The 20,318-nt window shown below is 49.2% G+C and overlaps 3 protein-coding genes across 5 annotated transcripts; 2 read left to right on the top strand and 1 right to left on the bottom strand.

The window, feature by feature from the left end:
* Nucleotides 1-1,873: 1,873 nt before the first annotated feature.
* On the top strand, nt 1,874-3,895 carry MED11 (mediator complex subunit 11). Its single transcript, XM_006899080.1, has 3 exons — nt 1,874-2,042; nt 2,244-2,374; nt 3,758-3,895. The coding sequence occupies exons 1-3, from the start codon at nt 1,955-1,957 to the stop codon at nt 3,893-3,895; spliced, it is 357 nt and encodes a 118-aa protein (XP_006899142.1). The 5' UTR covers nt 1,874-1,954.
* Nucleotides 3,896-5,521: 1,626 nt separating this feature from the next.
* Nucleotides 5,522-9,584, bottom strand: CXCL16 (chemokine (C-X-C motif) ligand 16). The gene is made up of 5 exons (XM_006899161.1): nt 9,515-9,584; nt 9,066-9,207; nt 8,702-8,784; nt 6,656-7,060; nt 5,522-5,568 (listed from the first exon to the last, which is right to left on the bottom strand). The coding sequence occupies exons 1-5, from the start codon at nt 9,582-9,584 to the stop codon at nt 5,522-5,524; spliced, it is 747 nt and encodes a 248-aa protein (XP_006899223.1).
* A 1,090-nt stretch (nt 9,585-10,674) lies between these two features.
* On the top strand, nt 10,675-15,927 carry ZMYND15 (zinc finger, MYND-type containing 15). 3 transcript variants are annotated; one of them, XM_006899078.1, is made up of 13 exons: nt 10,675-11,239; nt 12,024-12,249; nt 12,337-12,492; nt 12,727-12,887; nt 13,432-13,584; nt 13,842-13,922; nt 14,057-14,173; nt 14,277-14,365; nt 14,457-14,555; nt 14,701-14,851; nt 14,944-15,002; nt 15,273-15,433; nt 15,756-15,927. In XM_006899078.1, exons 1-13 carry the CDS (start codon nt 10,675-10,677, stop codon nt 15,925-15,927), a joined length of 2,190 nt encoding a protein of 729 aa, XP_006899140.1. The 3 variants fall into 3 exon arrangements, with proteins under 3 accessions (XP_006899140.1, XP_006899139.1, XP_006899141.1); XM_006899077.1 differs by having other exon boundaries at nt 14,917-15,002; XM_006899079.1 differs by lacking the exon at nt 14,057-14,173.
* The last annotated feature ends 4,391 nt before the right edge of the window (nt 15,928-20,318 follow it).

Genomic DNA, 20,318 nt, shown 5'->3' with positions numbered 1-20,318 from the left:
AACAACAACACAGCTACTTTTCCTCAACCCAGCTAGCCCACCTGGCAAACAGCACTTTCCACAAGAATCCTTTTTCTCAACAGAGTTATGAACTATTTCCCTGTGCTCCTAGCCATACACTCTGGGAATCTGTCTATCAAAGCATCTATCCCATTGCCACATGAGACTTTATCTCATTCAACTTTGTATCCTCAGAAGCCAGCACAAAATATGCAACCAGAAATGGAAGAGGAAGATGGCCGGAAAGAACCGACATTTGAAGATATAATGAACAATCTGTTTCAGTTGGGGTCATGGTCAGGAGACGAGCTAGAGAAAATAAAAGCATACTCACTAAGCCAAGCTTCCTCAGACCCCTGGCTATGGCAGAGCGGGATGGGTAGACACAGGAATGGTTGTCCAGTCCAGAGTAAACAGCCCAAAACTCCCTCCATCATCATCATCAATTATTTAAATCCAAATCCAAACCCTCTGTTCTCCAGTCAATTTGGACTCCCAGACCTCCATGTTTCTGAGGCTGAAGACTGTCCACTTTCTTCTCCCAAAACTGCTGGTGGATTCAAACAGTATGCCATTTGGTTAGCAATGCAATATACCACACTACTACCACAACTTTTTATGCAGGACCTAGCATGTTATTGTTGTTAAGTGCCATTGAATATGGCTCATTGATCCTGTGAGCAACAGAACTGAACCCTGTGTTTCCTTGTGCCATCTTCACAATTTCTGACACAGTTGAGCCATCTTCCTCTCCTTCGCACACCCTCCACCTTTCCAAGTATGATGTCCTTTTTCAAGGAATAGCCCCTCCTAACATGTTCAAAGTATGTGAGATGACACTTCACCATCCTTGTCTCTAAGAAGCACTCTGGCTACACCTTCTCCAAGACATATCCGTTTGTTCTTTTGGCAATCCATGGGATATTTAGTATTCTTCTCTAACACCACAGCTCAAAGGAATAAATTTTTCTTCTGTTATCCTTATTCACTTGTCCAGCTCTCAGATGCATAGCAAGACCGTGACACAATCTTAATAGTACCTAGGATGTTGTTGTTAGGTGTCACTGAGTCAAGTACAATCCAGAACAACAGATCTGAACCCTATTCTATCCTGTGCCATCCTCACACTCTCTTGACACACCCAAGCCCATTGCTGCAGTCATTGTGTCAACCCATCTGGTTGATGGTCTTCCTCTTTCACCGGCCCTCCACCTTTCCAAGCCTGCTGTACCTCTCCATGGAATAGCCTCTTCTAGCAACATGCTCAACGTATATGAGCATATGAAGCTTTATCATCTTTGTCTCAATGAAGCCCTCTGGCTCTATCTTCTCCAAAATGTATCTGTTTGTTCTTTTTGCAGTCCGTGTTATATCCAGCACTCTTCACCAACACTACAGTTCTGTCATCCTTATTCATTGTCCTGCAGTTGTCGTTGTGTACCACCGCGTCAGAACCGACCCATAGACCCATAGCCGACCCTCTGGCGGGTTTTCAGAGGCAGTTAATCGCAAGGCAGGAGACTGGCCATCTTTCTCCCAAGGATCAGCTGGTGGATTGGAACTGCGTACCTTCGGGATTGCAGCGCAGCTTGTTGCCATTACGCCACCTGAGCCAGCCTTCCTTGTCCTAGCATTGCCTTAATAAATTCTTGTAGAAGTTGTTAAATATAGAACACATAACAGTGGCAGACATGAATGGCTTCGGGATAAGGAGTATTTCAATACTGTCCTAAGCGTAACAACTTCACCCAACTACCGTCAGGGAGGGCGGGACAGAACCGATCAAGTGCGGGGCACCCTGGGAGTTGTGGTTCGTCTTGTGGACCAAGCATCCTGGGAACTGTAGTGTCAGGTAGAAAGCACTCTGCGCAGGCGCAAACCAATGGCTACGTTCGGGATCTAGCGTCGGTTTTAGCAGAGGAGAGTCTGTCTCCTGTGGAGGATTCTCTGGGCGATGATGGCTACCTACAGCCTGGCGAACGAGCGACTACGCGCCCTGGAAGACATCGAGCGGGAAATTGGCGGCATTCTTCAAAATGCAGGTTCGGGCTGTGGCGATGCGATATCAGGAAACGCGATTCTGAGCGGCGTTCACGGGCGCCGAGCAGAGACTAGCAGCTGGGCGGGGAGGGAACCTCAGCGTGGTGGCGACTTTTAATTTATTATTATTTGAAGGAGGCGGTGCAGAGGCTGGGCTTCACTTTCAATCTTCCGGTAGTCCGTACCTCTTTCCGCCCCGACAGGTAACGTGATCCTGGAACTGTCCAAGGAAAAAACCAATGAGCGGCTGCTGGACCGGCAGGCTGCCGCCTTCACGGCTTCGGTCCAACACGTGGAGGCGGAGCTGTCCGCCCAAATCCGTTACCTCACCCAGGTGAGTGTGTGACGGAGGTAGTTGGCCCGGTGAGGAGCCGGAGGTCCGGCCAGGCCTCCCAATCAGGTCGCACCGTTTCCTGAACCCTTCCTTTCCGGGGTCAGGTGCTTCCTTTAGAAGGACATGCTTACACGTTGCCGCACACTTTTAAAATTGACGACCGTGCTTAGAAAGACATTTGCCTTCATTTGCGGCAACGTGTTTAAAGGTCGTTTTGTTCTAGGTTTCCCTGGTGGCCCTAGTGCTAAAATGCTGCGCTGCAACCCCAAAGGAGTATGCGGTTCGCATCCATCAGCAGCCCGCAGGGAGAAAGATGGGCAGTTAACGCATCTGCGGTTAACTGCCTCTGAAATCCGCTAGAGGGTCCCCTGTGGGTCGTGCAGACTCATAACTGCACACAATTATTATTGTTTCTACTTACTGGGGTGTATCATGGTCACCGAACCTGAGTTGTTAGGTGGCTTCAAGTTGTGTATGACTCATAGTGACTTTATGACCATAACATAGTGACCCTTTGACCAGAAGGACCCTGCTACCCTTTTCTGACTCCATCTATTGCTGAAGTCACAGTGTCAGTCCATCCATTTCATGGGGGGGGGGGGGGGGAGTGTGTTCCTCCTTCGCAGACCCTCTCCAATGACTAACCTAGCTACATGTCCAAAGTATGGCCATCTTTGTTTCCAAGGAGCTCTCTGGCTGCACCCTCTCCAAGACATAGCCTGAGTTCAGCATGTGACTCCATACACACACAGGTTCTGGGAAACAGGACAGGATTGAGAGTTCGTAAGTCATTACAACTACCAACCACCATTTACTGGTGTGCCAGCCACAGCACAGTCTTACATAAGTCTACAGCTCTTTGTTGTTAAATGCCATTGAGTCTATGCAAAGACACTATTGTACAGGATTTTCCAAGTGGTGATCTTTCAGAAGTAGATGACCAGGCTATCTTCTGAGGTGCCTCTAGGTGAACTCAGCCTCCACCCATGGAGTCAATAACACTGTTGTTGTTAGGTGCCAAAGAGTCAATTTTCAACTCATAGCTACTCCACTGTAGAACAATCCCATAGGGTTTTCTAGACTATAATCTTTACTGCAAGAGATAGCCAGGTCTTCTTTCTCCTACAGAGACACTGGGTGGCTTCAAACTGCCAACATTTCGATTATCAGACAAGCACTTGACCTTTGTGCCCCCAGGACATTAATTATAGTCACTAGCATTTAAAGATGAACTTCATTGATTTGCTGTAGGTTACCCAGCTACCACATGGCAAACCTAGGATTTAAACTCTGAAAAGAAATGAGAGGTCATCATTAGTGTCTGACTGAGAGGGGATGAGTAGGAGAGAGGGTGCCCCATTGATGAGTCTGACTGCCCCGTAGGTGGCCACAGGGCAGCCCCATGAGGGCTCCAGCTACTCTTCAAGGAAGGACTGTCAGATGGCCCTGAAGCGTGTGGACTACGCCCGCCTCAAGCTCAGTGACGTGGCCCACACCTGTGAGCAGATGCTGGAAAACTAAGTGAAGCAAACGCTGGGAGGGAGACCACCACCTGCACTCAGATCAGAACTTAGAAACCTGAAGGGAGAACCCAGGCTGACACTGATATGCCCTGCCAGACAGGGTGCAGCAGGACAAAAGGGCAGAAGGTGGCAAGCCTGGCCACCATGGTGCTACAGCTCTGCTGGGAGAGAGCTCCTGTGCTGCCCTTCAAAGATAGCCACCACCAGGCTCGGACAGCAGATGGAGATTCAAACATCTGACCTCAGAGACTTCTTGTCCCTGCCCCAGGCTTCCCACAGGCTCAGTCCAGTGAAGTCACACTTTTATTCACTAGGGAAAAACCCCAAGAAGTAAAGGTTTTCATAATAAAAGTCTTTAAGAAACAAGAGGAGCAGATGTAAATGTGAGGGGCTATGGGAGCAAAACTAGCCTATATGGTTCCAGCGGCGCAGCACGGTGGGAAGGAAGGGGAAGGGCCGCTGGCTGGTGAGCAACAGCTGCTGTGGTGTGAAGAGAGATTTGGAACAGAAAGGAATCAGCAGTAGAGAAGCCGGGAATCTTGGCAGAAGGACAAGGGTCTGGGGCCACTGTCTACTGAAATAACTGGTGATAATTAAAAAAATAATTTTTAGTAGTTAATATGCATACATAATTTGATATTTCAGTTTAAAGGGAGGATTTTACATTACAGCATTTCAGATTTTACATTACAGCATTTCAGACAGGAATTATAAAAACAGTGTGTTGGACATTGAGGCAGCAGGATCTTACCACTGATTTCACAAGGTGGAAGAATCACCATCAAGAACATCAATGGCATGAAGCTGATTCCAGTGAGGTCAGATGTGCCCTGCAATCCCATTCCTGTCAATTCCAACATCAGCGCCATCCTCCCTATCCTAGCTCTTAGGACTCAACCACTAGGTTCCTAATTCATTACAGTGGGCACAGAACTTGTAAATAAGGCAGTTATGGAGTTTTCTAGGGAAATAATGAGTACGGTTCAGGTTTGAAATAGAATACAGCCTAGGTGTGCCCACAGGCAGGCTTCTCTTTGAGAGTCTCAGCCTTGTGTCGTTAGTCCCTGCCCTGCTCCAGCAAGTGTTAAAATGGTTAGTTAAGCCAGTCATGTCCCAGCCTCCACCAGTAAACATAAATCTGAGGGAGCTTAGCTCTAGCTCTAAGTCAGCTGACCTAGCTCAGTCTACTTCTGGTCGAAAAGATACACTGTACTCTGCTGCTTCTTGACTAGTTTGGTTCCTGTTTTCTCACTCTGAGCCTGCTGGTTTAAGCCCAGCAAGATGGCAGAAGTGACCAGTCCTGACAGTAGCAGTCTACACATTTTATTGGACTTCAGTAAGTGCCATTTACCCTACTTATTTCTGCAAGCTATCTGATCTACTTGGTGGGTCACAAACATCTAAAGTGCATACAAGTTATGTAATAAGAATTACACCCACAGTGGCTAGAAAAGCTGTTGTGTGAATAATTGACCATTCTATTGAATAATTTGCCACAGCACAGGGAGTCTAGAAGAGGGAAGTTGCCCTTTGCCCATTCAACCAACAACTACAAAGTACATATGATGTTATTTACTACACTATAGAGACTATATATAGTCAACTGTTCTTGTGACGATACAGTTCAGACATTGGGATCTGGTGCCACTGGTTCATATTGGAGTTGCAAATCTGAAAAAGATAAAGAAGTTGAGAGATGAGTTCTGAGAGCAAAAGGATTGGAGGTGGGGTCATTCAGTAGCTTGAACTTGGAAAATGGACTCTGAGACCTTAGCTCTATGACTTGGTATACATAACCCCAGTCCCACTGCAGGGCAGTCAATTGTGTGGCAACCTTATGGGACAGGAGGGAGCTCTGGTAGTAAGACGCTGCACTGCCAATCCAAAGGCACACAGTTTGAATCCACCAGCTGCTCCATAGGAGAAAGATGGGCAATCTCCAGTGTGATTTACTGCCTCTGAAAACTCACTGGATGGGACATTTATGACTCAGTAGCATATAGCAACAATATAGGATAGTGGAACTGGCTTGTGGGATTTCCAAGGCTGTAAACCTTTACAGAAGCAGACTGTACCCCTTCTCTAGCGCATCACTGGTGAGCTTGAACCACTGACCTTTCAGTTAGCAGCTAAGTGCTTAATCATTGCACCACTAGGGCTCTTTCTGGTACATACTATAAAGCACACTCATTGAGTTGGAATGGATTCATAGCTGATGATAAATCTCACCACAGGAGATAGCTCCTTTTTCTCCCAAGGATCTGCTGGTGGATTTGAACACCAGAGAGACACTGCCTTTGGGTTAGTGAAAATCCCTAAGGACTACCCCACCAGAGCCCCAGAGGGACAATGGTTACAGGCTCCACTGCTAACCAAAGGGTCAGCAGTCCAACTAAGAATACACAAGAGGTGCTCAATAAAGATTTTTTTTTTTTTAAACTGTAGGGGGGAGGCGGGCAGGGAGAAAAGTGCAACAATGAATGAATGGAAATCCAAAGTCTCTGTAAATTTTCATTAAAATAATAAAAAACAATTTTAAAAACTGACCTTGTGGCCCAATGTTTCTGTATAGCTTCATCTCACATGCACCTATTCTGTCTTTTTCTGATAGATAACAGCTCCAAATACTGGTCTCTGGGCCCACAGGGGCTTTCCTCCTCCACTCTACTTTCTGGCTGATTTGTCCTCCAAGGTCTCTAGTCTGGCCAGGTCTTTGACCATTGGGAGTTACTGGGACAGGGACTCTGATGAGGTTTACCTGAACAGTGCTGCCTTGACTGTGCCGTCCTCTTCCTGCATAGCACATACAGGAGGATGCCAATGAGGATGAAAACAAGGGCCAGGAGGGATGGTACTGCCACTATGGCTGACTTCGGAACTAGAAGGCCAGCATTTTCTTTCAACTGCTTCTGGTTTTCCCCAGCTTCAGGTCCAGCCTTCAGACTGTGGCCCACAGTGGGAGTGCTGGTTTCCTTGGAGTACACAAGACTTTTGTCCAGGGGCCGTGTTGATGCTATTAATGTGGGCTGCTGAGTAAACTGCAGAGTAAGGACAGAGGTGGCCATGTCTGAAGGTTCTGCTGCTGTGGTCTCAGTAATGCGAGTGCTGGGGGGAGGTAAATGCTTCTGGTGGGCCCGGTTCCTCAAGAGAGTATGTCCACATTCTGGAAAATGAAGAAATCAGAGATGCCAGGAACAGGGTAAAGCAGCAAATGAAAGGAAGGGTAGTGAGTCAGAGACAGCATGGATGGGGCAGCTGATGGCCAGCAAATGAGTGGAAGAGGAAGAAAGAACAAAAAGCACAGGAGAGAATCAGGAGCCAAGAAGAGGTGTACCTTCAAAGCTGAGAAGTCAGGAGACCTGGGTTTGAACTCTTACACTGCTATCAAGTACCTGTGTGACTTTGGGCTTATCTCATAACCTCTCTGGAACTAATTTCTTTACAGCTGTAACATGGGGCTACTAAAGATCAAAGCTTATGGGGAGGATTAAAGGAAATTAAAGTCTCTGTACTCCAAAACACTGATGATCAGTGGAAATGGAAGACTGGATGGTATGTGAAAATCTTTTATCTTAATGATTGTCTGCTTCCTCTAAGAGGAAAATAAAACCAGTACATCAAATTTGTGATTTCATGGATGCCAACCCTTAGGGCAAATTGCTATTTATCTTTTCAGAAATGACTTGTGTACATTTTAATATTTTTTTCATTTAATTTTATGTGAATTTTACTTAAAAAGTAAAAAATAAGACATTGAACTCTAGTCCATAATATCGATGTTTTGGGGTGAGGTATAGTGATGCCTGGAACTAATTTTTAAATACGTTTAAAAATTAAGATGTATTGTAAAGTAATATATAGACGGGTACAAAAAAGCAATATATATGTGTTTACTTAACATTTTGTCAAATGTGAAGTAAAGGATTTAGGTGGTGAATACATATAGATGTTCATTGTGTAGTTATTTTCATTTCCATATATGTCTTTGGAAGCAGGAGTGGCATCCACTTCCTAAACAACATGCCTCTGGAAACTGTGAACTTTGAGGAATGACGATAGCTATAGAAAGGCTTCAGGTCTTTTGTTCATAGTGTTGCTGAGTCATACTCAACTCGACAGTCAACAACAACATACGTATCTTTAAATTTTCATAGTAAAATGATGACAAACACATAATAGTTTGGTTTCACGAAAAATCTTAAGTAAATAATAGCACTAATATTGTTAATGATTGCCATCAAGTGGAGCATCTTAAACTGGGAGCTCCACCAAACACTATGGGTAATCGTTATGGCATTTGACACCCAGTGGCACAGAGTTCAGCATCACAGCAATCCCAGGTTACCTCAGTACAGCAGACAGAAGAGACAGAAGAGTGCTGTACTACCTAGAAAAATGTACCACCAAAATACAGTAACAACTGACTTTTAAATACAAAGACCCTCCATGAGGTCTTGTGGACTCTAAATAAGAGGCTTAAATAAAAACCACCAATATAATGTTTTTGTTATTGCCATTGAGTCACCTGCGACCCAAGTGACTCTATCTATGTATAGCAGCTGTGAACCCTTCCCTGTCCTGAGCCAGTCTCACTAATTCTGACACACCTATCCCCATAGCACTAATAGTGGGTGGTAATAAGGGAAGCCTGGTAAACAAGATCCCAAGTGAAAGTAGCTTTGACCAGCCTCAGAAAGGTTGAAGGATGTGAGGTGTCCTAAGAGAAGGAGGCAAATTCAAAGAAAACAATCATGTGGAGTTGGCTAGGCAGGGACAGTGAATGAGGATGAAGGGGAAAGCTCACCTTTGTGATCAAAGCAACTCATCAGCTCCAAAACCCATGACTGGGTACTGCTCCCACACACAGTGCGAGAAGGTAGCTGGAACCTAAGAAGGAACTGATATCAGCAGAGGGCACCTTCCTGCCTGATGCTTCCACATTCCAAAGGCATGAAGTCACCAAGCATATGCCAAACTTGAGGACTGGGAAGTCCCCGAGCAAGAAGGCCATAGGGAAAAGACATGATTGACAGGAAATGGCAAACATAATCCAGAGAAGGAATCAGGTCTGCTCACAAGGCGCTGGGCTTTGGTCAGGAGCCTTTTGGCTCTAGAAGTACCTGTAGGGAGGGACTGCAGGTGTTGCCACCCAGGGAGGGTGAGATTACCTGACGAAGAGCGCACAGTGCTGGTAGCCTTTCAAGTGTTTTCGAAGATGCTCCTTTTGTTCTGTCCGGAGGTTAGAAATCGGATTATCACAGTGACAGTTTCCAGTGGCGCTGCTCTCACTGGCATCCCCTGAGTGGGATGCGGATGGTCAGCAAAGGTCACTAGGCAAAGGAACACTCAGCTACTACTTAGCCTCCAGCCCACCTTCCCCACAGCCTCTTCCTGGAACTCTCAGGTCCAACCCTACACATCCCAGTGACTTCATGATTCTACCTAAACTCAGGTGCCTCTGTCCCCGACCCTTGGCACCTCGGGTCCCCTAGCATACCTGACCTCCCGCTTAGTCAACTCTTCACTCTAGTGTCTTCCTACACTCTCCCAGTCCCCCCAACCCCGTCCTTCCCTCCACAACCCCTGCCCTGTATTTAGCCCCCAGCTTCGGACCAACCTGGCACAGGCAGCGTCGCCAGCAGGAGGAAGAGCAGCACACGACCCTCCGGTTTGCAGTCGGCAGGCATGCCGGTGCGCAGTAGAGTTAGGGGAGCGCACTGTCTGAGCGCCTGAGAGGTTCCGCGCGAGAAGTCTTCAGCTGGTTTCCCAGTGGCTTTCGCTTCCTTTCCCGGCTGGCGTGGGCGCCGAGGTCCCTGGGCAGCTCGCCCCCGGCGCCCCACCGTCTGAACTGACGTTCCCGAGCCACGCGCGGCGGGGAAGCCCCCCCCCCCCCAGGACGCAGCACCGGCCACTCTGCGCCCCCGCACTGACGGGAGCCAAGGCCCAGGTGCAGCACAGGAATGTCTGAAGAAAGCGAAAGGAAGGAAACCCAGGACGAGGTGGGGCAGGCTGGCAGCGCCCGCGGGCAGGTTCGGTCCTGGGGATCCCCTGTGCCGTCCGCCCCTGCAGGTCTCCAGAACTGGAACACAGAGTGGCTAGACAGCCCGCTCCAGCGCGCTTTCGCTTCCCAGATTGGCCGGGGGCAGGAGCTGGGGCAGAACGCACGCTCTGCCGCCCGCCCCAGCGCGCAGTTTACCCACCGGTCAGGGCAGCTCCGCGGGCGCAGGGGCGTGGCCGTGGGGGGCGGGCGGGGCGCGGGCGACCCTGACGTCACGCCTGCCCCTCGCACCCCTGCCCCGCGGTATTTACTTTCGAAAAGTGGCGGTGGCTGCAGGTACCGGAGCAGTGGGGCGGCTGGGCTACTCCAGGCCGAGAGGAAGGGGTGCTCGCCCCATTCCTTCTTCCCGCCCCTCCGGAGGGTCCACATTCGTCCCTCCAGGGCAGACCCCTCCCTGTAGGATTAACCACCGTCATCTCCATCCTCAGTTTAAGCCCTACCTTCATGGATGTGAGTCCTCAAACTTTGAGTCCTACAATTATGAATCCAGGATGCCCATCCTTGACCTTGATCTCTCTCACTTTTTAAGCCTAATTCCTGTTCTGGCCTCTGAATTGCCACCCCCAACCCTGGAGACTCCACTCCCTATCCGCAGATTTTTCTCCTCCAGCGGCCCTTTAACTCAACCCTGCCCCCTTCGTAACTGGGCCCCACACTTTCTCATGTGCGTCCCTTCCCTCTTCTGCTCAGTCCGGATCTAGGCGCTGTGCCCCCAAGACATGGAGTTTGTGTCTGGATACCGGGAAGAGTTCCTTGATTTCGCTGCCCTCCTCTTCAGCTGGTTCCGCAAGTTTGTGGCCAAGCGAGGGGCTGTAGGGCCCAACCCAGAGGGTCGCTGGCGCCAGCTGGAGGCTCAGATCAGGAGGCTGCCCCAGGACCCCGTCCTTTGGGTGCTCCACGTCTTGCCCAACAGTAGTGTGGGCATCAGCCTGGGGCAAGGGGCAGAGTCAGGCGCTGGGTCAGGCCTAGGAGCTGCCCGTCTCCTTGGGGAAGAGCTCCCACTTCATTTGAGAGATCTGACCCCCTATGTCAGCTTTGTCAGCCTAGAGGATGGAGAGGAAGGGGAGGAGGAAGAGGAAGATGAGGAGAAAGCAGAAGTTGAGGGTGCAGGTCTAGGGAAGGTGGAAACAGAGGGGAATCAAGGGTCAGCCACTACCAGCAGGGAGACTTCCAAAGGGGAACCAGGGGAGACTGGGCAGGAGACAGGAGCTGGTGAGAATGGCCTCCAAGAGAGCAGGAAAGAAGATGAAGCAGGATCTGATAGGAGGAAGGGACGAAGAGATGGTAAGATCCCAGGCCTTGCCCAACCTCCTGCCCAGCAGCAGGCTTCCCCTTTCAGAGCCCTTTCCCATTCCCCAGGACCCACCAGGAATCACAAATGGATGGCCCTTCAGGATGTGTTTTTATTAGCCCACAATATATATATTTTTTTTGAGGCAACAACATATTGAATGGAAAAAATATTCCAAAATGTAAATTTATGTTTTCTCAAGAAAATGTAAAATTCTGACAGGAGCCTACATTTCTACACAGAAACAAATGCTGGTGCTGTGTGACAGCTGCACCTCTCTGTGGGGCATCCCTCTCCATCTCATCTCCTTTACTGACATAGATTACTTGTCTAGCTCCTACTGTTGTTACGTGCCATTGAGTCAGAACCAACTCATAGCTAACCCTCCAGGGAGTTTTCAGAGGCTGTAACTCACAGGAAGGTGCGCTGGTGGCTTGGCAAAGGCAAAGGCATGCAGCTCATGAATCCACCAGCTGCGCCAGAGAAAGATGGATAGTGTCCTCTCAAGTGATTTACTGCCTCTGAAAATCTGCTAAGAGGGTCAGCTATGAGTCCATTCTGACTTGATGGTACATAACAACAACAAATCACATGAGAGATTGTTTGTCTTTCTCCCAAGGAGCAGTAGGTGGATTTGAACTACCTGTCTTTGGGTTGGCAGGGCGACTCCTTACCCACTGGGTCACCAGAACTCCCTTATCTATCTACTGTAGGAATTTAAATTTGAGACTCTGGACTTAACCATTTTTGCCCCCTGACTTTCTCCTCTTTCCCCAGAGGCTGCTCCTCTGCACCTTTCCTGCATCTTATTGGTGACAGATGAACAGGGTACCATCTTGGGCATTGACCTCCTAATGAATGGGGGCACTAGCCGGGGCTCAGGAACAGAGAACCTTGCTCCTCGGGCCTATGCTCTCCTCTGCCACAGCATGGCTTGTCCCATGGGAGCTGGGGATCCCCGAAAGCCTCGGCAGCTCACTGTGGGAGACAGCCAGCTGCACGGGTACAGAAATTTGGCTTCTGCATGGGGGAGACTGGGAGAGCCTACACTCCTGAGCCCTCAGGCTAATACATCTCCATGCCCATCCAGAGAGCTGGAGAGCCTGCTCCCAAGACTGGGAGTGAAGTTAGCTAAAAGTCCAATGCGGACATGGGGTCCCCGGCCAGGCTTTACTCTTGCCTCCCTTCGGGCTCGAACCTGCCATGTTTGCCATAAACACAGCTTTGAAGTGAAACTGACACCATGGTGAGCAGTCAGCAGAGACAGAGTGGGAAGGAAGTGGGCCTTAGAGATGAGGCAACAGAAGGGAAGCAAGCTGGTGGATGACCAAGCAGACAGGTTGAGGGGTGGGGCATAAGGAAACATGAATAGAAACAATAAGCAAGCTGTTATAGATGGACTATCAGACATAGGGGACATTTCAGGATAGAAGGACACAAAGGGCCTACAGCATTGGGCCCACCCCACCGTGTCTCCCAGCCCCCAGTGCAGTGCTGTCTTGTACTGTGGAGAGGCTTGTCTCTTGGCTGACTGGCAGCGGTGCCCAGATGATGTGAGCCACCAATTCTGGTGCCCACGGCTTGCCACCTTCATGGAGCGGGCAGGAGAGCTGGCAGCTCTGCCTTTTACCTATACTGAAGGTACTCACTGGAGGTCAGGAGAGGTAACGGAGGGTGGGACTACATCTTTGGAACAAGGACCTGGGTATGTATCTATGAAGAGGAGTAATGTCTCAGTGTTAAGGACACTGTGCTGGAAGTTGGGGGCCTAGATCCCTGGAGTAAAGACCTGGCACTCTGAGACTTGGACCCTAAATTCCTGGGACTGAAGACAGGGGAGCTGAGGATTAAGTGCCTGGGTTCCTGAGAGAGTTTAGGGCATTCAGGATTAGGATTCAAACACTTGTTCCTCTTCTAAGTGGCATTGGGACCTTACACAAATCACTTTCCTCCTCTGAGCCTCAGTTGCCTCATCTGTAAAACAGGTACAAACAAATGTCAAATCCAGTGAGGCGGTAGTAAGGATTATGTGGTCCAGTGCCTGGTACACGGTAGCTACTCAGAAATGTGACTTCCTTCCCTAATTGGAACTAAAATGACCAGCACTCTTGGGAGAGGCTGAGGAGAAGCTCAAGTTTGCACTCTTCACCACCAGGCCCTCAGACCCTCCCTCTTTCTTCTCCAGAGGTGACCAGTGAAATTTTCAACAAGGAGGCTTTCTTGGCCTCTTGTGGCCTCACTCGTGGCTACTGGACCCAGATCAGCATGCTGATTCCAGGGCTTGTCGGGCCCAGGCACCCCAGGGACAACACGCTGCCCCCCAGCTTTCTTCTCAATGGTGTGTGTGTGTTTTCTCTTTAAACCAGAGCTCCTCAACCTAGATAAAAGTTGTCCAGTTCCAGGATAACCCCTCCCCTTACCTCATCCACCTGCCAACTCCCACCTTCCAGGGCCATCACAGCTCTTTGCCCACCTCTCAAAGGAGTCACTTCTGCCCCATGCTCTCTCCAGGAAAATCCCTATCCCTCTTCCTTCAGTTCTAGACACTTAAGTCTCACTGACACCAACCCCCTTGTCTTCTTTTCACTCTCTCAGGAGATCCCTACCAGTTTCTCCAGGGGGATGGGCCCACCTTGATGCCTCCTGTACCCCTAGATCCACCCAGGAGTGTCTTTGGTGAGCTGCAAGGGTCCTGAGGGAGCTAGGAGGAAGGATAGAGGTTGATAGACCAGAAAGTCTAGGTCCCTAAGATAAATGGGACTGTAAATCTGGGCCAGGGGCCAGGTCCCCCTGTAATGCACTTTCCCCAGGTTCATGGCAGGATTACTACACGTGGCGGGGCCTCAGCTTGGACTCCCCAGTGGCCGTGCTTCTCACCTACCCACTGACTGTGTACTACGTCATCACCCACCTGGTGCCCCAGTCCTGTAAGGAGGCAGGCAGGGGGCAGCGGGCACAAGGAGCAGGCAGGGGGCTGGAGACAGAGGGAAGGAGACGATATATTTTTTTTAAAGTTCGCTTCTCACTCAGTCCCTGAGCTGAACATCCAGAACAAGCAGTCTTTGAAGATCCATGTGGTGGAGGCTGGGAAGGAGTTTGATCTTGTCATGGTCTTTTGGGTATGTCCTCCCAGGATAGGCTGGGCATGTGGGTGTCAGGATGGACATGAGGTTGAACCCTGGTCTATCTCTCTCTCTCTCTGCCCTTTAGGAACTTTTGGTCCTGCTTCCCCATGTGGCCCTGGAACTACAGTTTGTGGGTGATGACCTGCCCCCTGAGAGTGACCAGGAGCATTTTACCCTGCAGAGGGTGAGGGCTGAGGAAGGCCCTGCTTCTCACTCCTGATCTCCCTTGTCCTCATAACCAAGACCCTCCTTTCCTCTCCCATCTTGCCTGGTGCACCCTCCAGGCCCCTGAGCAAGCGTGGCTTCCCCACCTCTCTGTCGGCCTCCAGGATGGTCCTGACGTATCTCTCAGGTCTGGTTCTGCAGTGGCCCGGCTCAGCTCTGGGATGAAGGAGAAAGGGGGCCGCAGAGACCTGCAGATCAAGGTGTCTGCTCGGCCCTACCACCTGCTTCAGGGTCCCAAGCCTGACTTGGTTATCGGTGAGTGAGAGACCGAGGCCCAGGAGCAGGGGTGGGGACAGGTAGGACAGAGTCAACCACTGGAGCAAGCTCCTCCTGCTTTCCTCCTCCAGGATTTAACTCTGGCTTTTGTCTCAAGGACACTTGGCTGAGCTCTCTGCCCCGATTGCAGGTGGGTGCGTAGGGGACCTTCTGTCACCGCCTGCCCAGCCTCTCCTTTCCCCAAGTCCCCAGGATAATCTTCTGCCTATCATTTGCTCCACAAACCTGGGGAGCAGTGCCCCCGTCCTGTTTGTCCCTCTATGTCTGCCTTGTCACCCCTCTACTCCCAACTGGGTCCTGGGGCCCCAGTTCCCAACTCTGTCAGCCACAGAGTTGCCGAGAAGGTACCTGGGGACAGGAAGCTCAGAGACCGTGACTAAGGTTTCGCCTCACCACCTAGTCCCTTCGCGTGCCGGCCTTCTTCACCGAGAGCAGCGAGTACAGCTGCGTGATGGACAGCCAGGCCATGGCAGTGGCCACGGGAGGGGACACCAGCCCTCCCCAGCTCAATCCCTTCCGCTCCCCTTTTCGCCTCAGAGCGGCAGACAACTGCATGCCCTGGTGAGCGCCCGCCACCCTCCTTTGCCCCCCCCCCCTTCGCTTCTCTTCCTCCGCATCAGAAAAGGCGCCCTTTCATCCTCTACTCCTGGGACCCTCCATGGGCCATCTCTGCCACCCCAGCTTTTCTGCCCCCATTGCTTGCTACTCCCCAACAATCTTCTTTAGATCCAGCCACCCCTTGCCCCCTCCCCCAAAGGACCCTGAGGCGAAGCCCAACCAGGAACGTGGGGTGGGGTCCTGGGGAGAGGGAGGAAGTTGAAGGGGAAGCCACGCCCCTTTGTGATCATGTCCCTCCCCTGCCCCGCCCACCTGCCTTCCCCAGGTACTGCAACGCCTTTATCTTCCACCTAATCTACAAACCTATCCAAGGGAGTGGGGTCCGCCAGGCCCCGGGCCCTGCGCCCCCTGTCCCAACCCCGGTGGTCCCCGCCACCCCCGTCCGGAGACGCCGAGCAGAGAAGAAGCCTGGGCGGGGGCCCCGTGGGCGGAGATGAGACGTCTGATTGCAGGCTGCCCCCTTCTCAAGCACAAGCTAGCGCTGAGTGGTGGGGGGACACACAAGGCCTTGGTTGGTGGATGCGAAAACATGAATAAAATTACTTGTTTGAAATCACGTTGACTTTTTTTTTTTTAATCTTTGTTGTAAGTCTCCCTGAAGTTGGTTCTGACTCACGGAGAACCCAAGACTGCAGAGTGGAGTTTTCCAGGCTGGGGGAGAGTGGGGTGGTGGGTCTTTGGGAGTCAGTCTTCAGAGGCCCTCTAACTGACAGCCTTTCTGCTCCAGTGCTAAATACCCTAGTGCTTAACTGTGTGCAGCACCCAGGAATCTCCTTTGATCAGAAGCTTAAAGGTGGAAGTTAGGAGAAGGAAGAGACAGCTTTAGGGCTGATTAATTTTTGCATCTGGGTCTCTGGTTCGTGCAAACAGTTGAATCCTCCCAGAAGGCCTTCAAGTCTCACAGCGACCCTGTGATCGTAGATGTGAACCGTGCCCTGTCCTTCATCATCCTCATCAGCTCTGATAGGCTTGTGGCCATTTTTACGCTCATTGTGTCAGTTCCTCTTGTTCAAGGTCCTCCCCAGAGGGACAGCCTGACAATCTACTTAAAAATGTCCCCTGAAACCCTATAGGGCACAGTTCTGTCACATATGGGGTCTCTGTGAGTTGGAATCCACTAGACAGCAACTGATTTTACTTTCCCTCCAGCTGCCCGCATGCTGTCTCTCTTCCCTGTCTTCCTTGAGGCTCTGACCTTTTGTGCTGACCCCAAACCATTTTCCAGCCCCAATGTCTGCTTAAGAATCCACCCCAAGGGTAGAAGCAAAAAGTGGCTTCATGTCCGTGAATGGCTCCAGAAACCAGCTGTGCAAGTTAGGAACTTGGCAGCCATCCTTCACCCCACTGGCCTCCAGTCTTCCTATCTAATAACGAACAACAAGCAACTCCTGATGAGTCAGGGCGCTAAAATTATTTCAATCTATGCTTTGTTTCCTGTCCCACCACAAGCTGTACCATATCTTGTCTCCACATCGCAACATTCCTTCTAAAAGAGACAAATTTGAGCACATGACTCCTTAATGAGGGGAGCACTGGTGTCTAAGTGGGTAAAGAGTTGTGCTGCCAACCCAAAGGTTGGGGGTTCAGATCCACTAGCTGCTTTGAGGAAGAAAGATGAGCAGTCTCTTCTTGTGTGATTTACAACCTCTGAAAACCCACTGGAGTGTTAGCTATGAGTCAGTTCCAACTTGATAGCACATGATAGCAGTGCTCCTTAATACCTGTAAGCATGTTAGCTTAAATTCCTTCAGTGACTTCCCTTAGCTCTTAACATCCTCTTACATCTGGGCTGGATTTAATGAAGAAAATATAAAAGCAAAAACCATACTGTCAGTTCTGATTCCTGGCAACCTTGTAGGACAAGGAGAACTGTAGACAGGATTTCACAGGCTGTCAGTTCTGATTCCTGGCGACCTTGTAGGACAAGGAGAACTGTAGACAGGATTTCACAGGCTGTAACTCTTTACAGAAGCAGATGGCCTCATTTTCCTGCTGGGCTCATGCTAGGTTCTTACTGGCAAACTTCTGCTACATAAGCGGAATTCCTTAACCACTGTTCCATAAGGGCTCCTTGCATAAATTTTAGAGAGGGGAGAAGAGTAGAGAAACCTGGCAAACACCACTTCAACCTAGTGATAAAGGTTAATTGTTGTTGTTGTTATGTGCCGTCGAGTCGTTTCTGACTCATGGCAACCCTATGCACAACAGCCCTAAACCCTGCTCTATCCTGCGCCAACCGCACTGCCTCTGACACACCCATCCCGATTACCCCAGTCACCGAATCAATCCATCTCATAGAGGGTCTTCCCCTCCTGCGCTGTCCCTCCACCCTCCCAAGCATGATGTCCCTCTCCAAGGACCCGTCCCTCCTGGCAACATGTCCAAAGTATGTCAGATGAAGGCCCAGAATCCTCGCCTCCAAGGAGTAGCTTGGTTTAATCCTCTCCAAGATGAATCTGTTTTCCTGGCAGTCCATGGTACATTCAGTACTCTTCTCCAGCACCACGGCTCAAAAGCATCAACTCTCCTTCTGTCCTCCCTAGTCACTGTCCAACTCTCTGATGCATAACAAGCCATTGCAAAGACCATGGCCTGTATCAGGCACACCTTAGTCTCCAGAGAGACACCGTTGCTCCTGAGTACTTTAGAGAGGTCCCTAAAGCAGACTTTCCCATTGCGATATGCTTTTTGATTTCCTGACTGCTGGTGCCAAGAGTGTTGAGTGTGGAGCCGAGCAAACTGAAGCTGTGAACAATCTCAATCTCTTCGCCATCCATCCTGATGCTGCCAATTGGTCCAGTGGTGAGAATCTTTGTCTTCTTGACATTGAGCCTCAGTCCATACTGAAGTTATTAGTCAAGTGTTAATAGTCAAATAGTCCTGAGGTGATGTGACAAGAAGACCATATCTCCTCTGTGGTTTCCTACCCCAAGATCTATAACCTCAGTCTGGTTACAAGCAAGCCTCGAGTCAAATTCATGGTAGGGGACTGCCCACAAAGTGCCTAGTGACTATTCTTCAATATCTTCAGAGCCATGGAAGACCAGGAAAGATCCAGAAACTCACAAATCAGAAAAGACTATGGAGACACGATGGTGAAATACGACGTATTGAGTCAGACTGTATCCTGCAGGAGAAAAACTAGAGAAATCCGAGCAAGTGGGTTCAAACTGTTCAAGATGTGCAACTACTTGGCTAGAAGTATGCCATGCCCTGCATGACCAGAACTCCTTAGTCTCATTGCAGCAATGCTGAGTTCTTCATTTTGATAAACATACCATGGTTATATAAAATGCAGCATTCTGGAGGGTATTGTCATTGTTAAGTGCTGTCGAGTTGAGTACAACTCATAGTGACCCTATGAACAACAGATCTGAACCCTGTCCTGTCCACCTGACACATTTGAGCCCATTGCCACAGACACAACATCAATCCATCTCGTGGAAGGTCTTCTCCTTTGTTGATCTTCCACCTTTCCAAGCATGATGTCTGTCTTCAAGGAAGAGCCTCTTCTAGCAACATATCCAAAGTATAAGAGACAAAGCTTTGCCATCCTTGCGTCCAAAGAGCACTCTGGTTTTGTTCTATCCAAGACCTATCTGTTCTTTAGATATCTATGGGATATTCAGTACACTTCTCCAATACAAAGTCTTCTCCTGTCAGCCTTATTCATTGTCCACCTCTCTGATATGTAACAGGTGATTGGAAAGACTGTGGCTTGAATTAGACACACATTAGTCTTTAAAATGACATCACTATCACTACTCTTCAGGACTTTGGGGAAATCCTGATAGCAGACTTTCCCAATGCTATGTGTCTCCAGATGATGTACGGACTGTTGGCACCAAGGGTGTTGAAGTAAGTAAGATGAGGTCATTGAAACTTGAGTGAAGAGCATATAGGAGCACGCAGCAATTCTTGCAACTCATTTGTAAATCTAAAGCTATTTCAAAAGATTATTGAAGAGATCAAGTTAAAACTTTTTAATGTGGTGTCTGTTATTTTTTTTTCTTGTAAATATTTTACTATCTTGAATCTACACAAAAGTCCCTGGTCCCAACATAATGAATCTCCATGCACATATCACCCAACTTCAACAATGTTAACGTGTGCCCTCTTTATTACTTTCTCCCTTGCCTTCCTAAAATATTTAAAAACACACCCACATAGGTGTGTATCACTAATTAAGACTTTTAAAATGGAATCCCCATGCCATTTTTCATATCCAATAAGAGGAACAATTTATTAACACCCATAGAGCTCTACTGACATTGTGGTTAAAGTTTTTAACCACAAGGTCAGTAGTTTGATCACATGACAACCTATAAAGATTTACAGCTTTGGAAACCCTATGGGGCAGTTTCTACTCTGTCCTGTTGGGCCCTGTGAATGAGGATTCTTCCAAGGGCAGTGGTTTGGTTTGCTTATGGTTTATAACACCTAGTGCGTATTCAAATTTCTTCATTAAACTCAGAGAAATAGTTCACATTTTGTTTGTTTCAATCATTGTTTTGTACCATCGAGTCACTTGCAAATCATAGCGACCCTATGTAAAAAGCTCTGAACCGTGCTCTATCCTAATCCAACATCATTGTCTCTGACATATCCACTCACATTACCCAAGTCGATCCAAGGTCTTCCTCTCTTGCACTGTCCCTCCACCTTCCCAAGCATGATGTCCCTCTCCAAGGACTGGTCATTCCTTGCAACATGTCCAAAGTATGTCAGACGAGGCACTTCACCGAAGACGACATTCAGATGGCTAACAAACACATGAAGAAATGCTCAAAATCCCTAGCCCTAAGAGAGATGCAAATTAAAACAACTA

This window comes from Elephantulus edwardii, unplaced genomic scaffold, assembly GCF_000299155.1.
Source record: "Elephantulus edwardii isolate Elephantulus edwardi_28Jun2011 unplaced genomic scaffold, EleEdw1.0 scaffold00246, whole genome shotgun sequence".
In the NCBI taxonomy this organism is placed as follows: Eukaryota; Metazoa; Chordata; class Mammalia; order Macroscelidea; family Macroscelididae; genus Elephantulus; species Elephantulus edwardii.
Note: the sequence above shows the minus strand (reverse complement) of the source record. Positions and strands in the feature narration are given on the sequence as shown.

Excerpts from the sequence above, each read along its gene's own strand:
- ZMYND15 (XM_006899077.1), top strand. The coding sequence starts at position 10,675 with ATGGAGTTTGTGTCTGGATACCGGGAAGAGTTCCTTGATTTCGCTGCC. Across the intron at positions 14,174-14,276 it reads CCACCTGGTGCCCCAGTCCT|TCCCTGAGCTGAACATCCAG; the intron begins GTAAGGAGGCAG and ends CTTCTCACTCAG. Across the intron at positions 15,434-15,755 it reads GCAGACAACTGCATGCCCTG|GTACTGCAACGCCTTTATCT; the intron begins GTGAGCGCCCGC and ends TGCCTTCCCCAG.
- MED11 (XM_006899080.1), top strand. The coding sequence starts at position 1,955 with ATGATGGCTACCTACAGCCTGGCGAACGAGCGACTACGCGCCCTGGAA. Across the intron at positions 2,043-2,243 it reads CGGCATTCTTCAAAATGCAG|GTAACGTGATCCTGGAACTG; the intron begins GTTCGGGCTGTG and ends CCGCCCCGACAG. Across the intron at positions 2,375-3,757 it reads AAATCCGTTACCTCACCCAG|GTGGCCACAGGGCAGCCCCA; the intron begins GTGAGTGTGTGA and ends ACTGCCCCGTAG.
- CXCL16 (XM_006899161.1), bottom strand. The coding sequence starts at position 9,584 with ATGCCTGCCGACTGCAAACCGGAGGGTCGTGTGCTGCTCTTCCTCCTG. Across the intron at positions 8,785-9,065 it reads CACTGTGCGCTCTTCGTCAG|GTTCCAGCTACCTTCTCGCA; the intron begins GTAATCTCACCC and ends GTTCCTTCTTAG. Across the intron at positions 5,569-6,655 it reads GTCAAGGCAGCACTGTTCAG|ATTTGCAACTCCAATATGAA; the intron begins GTAAACCTCATC and ends TATCTTTTTCAG.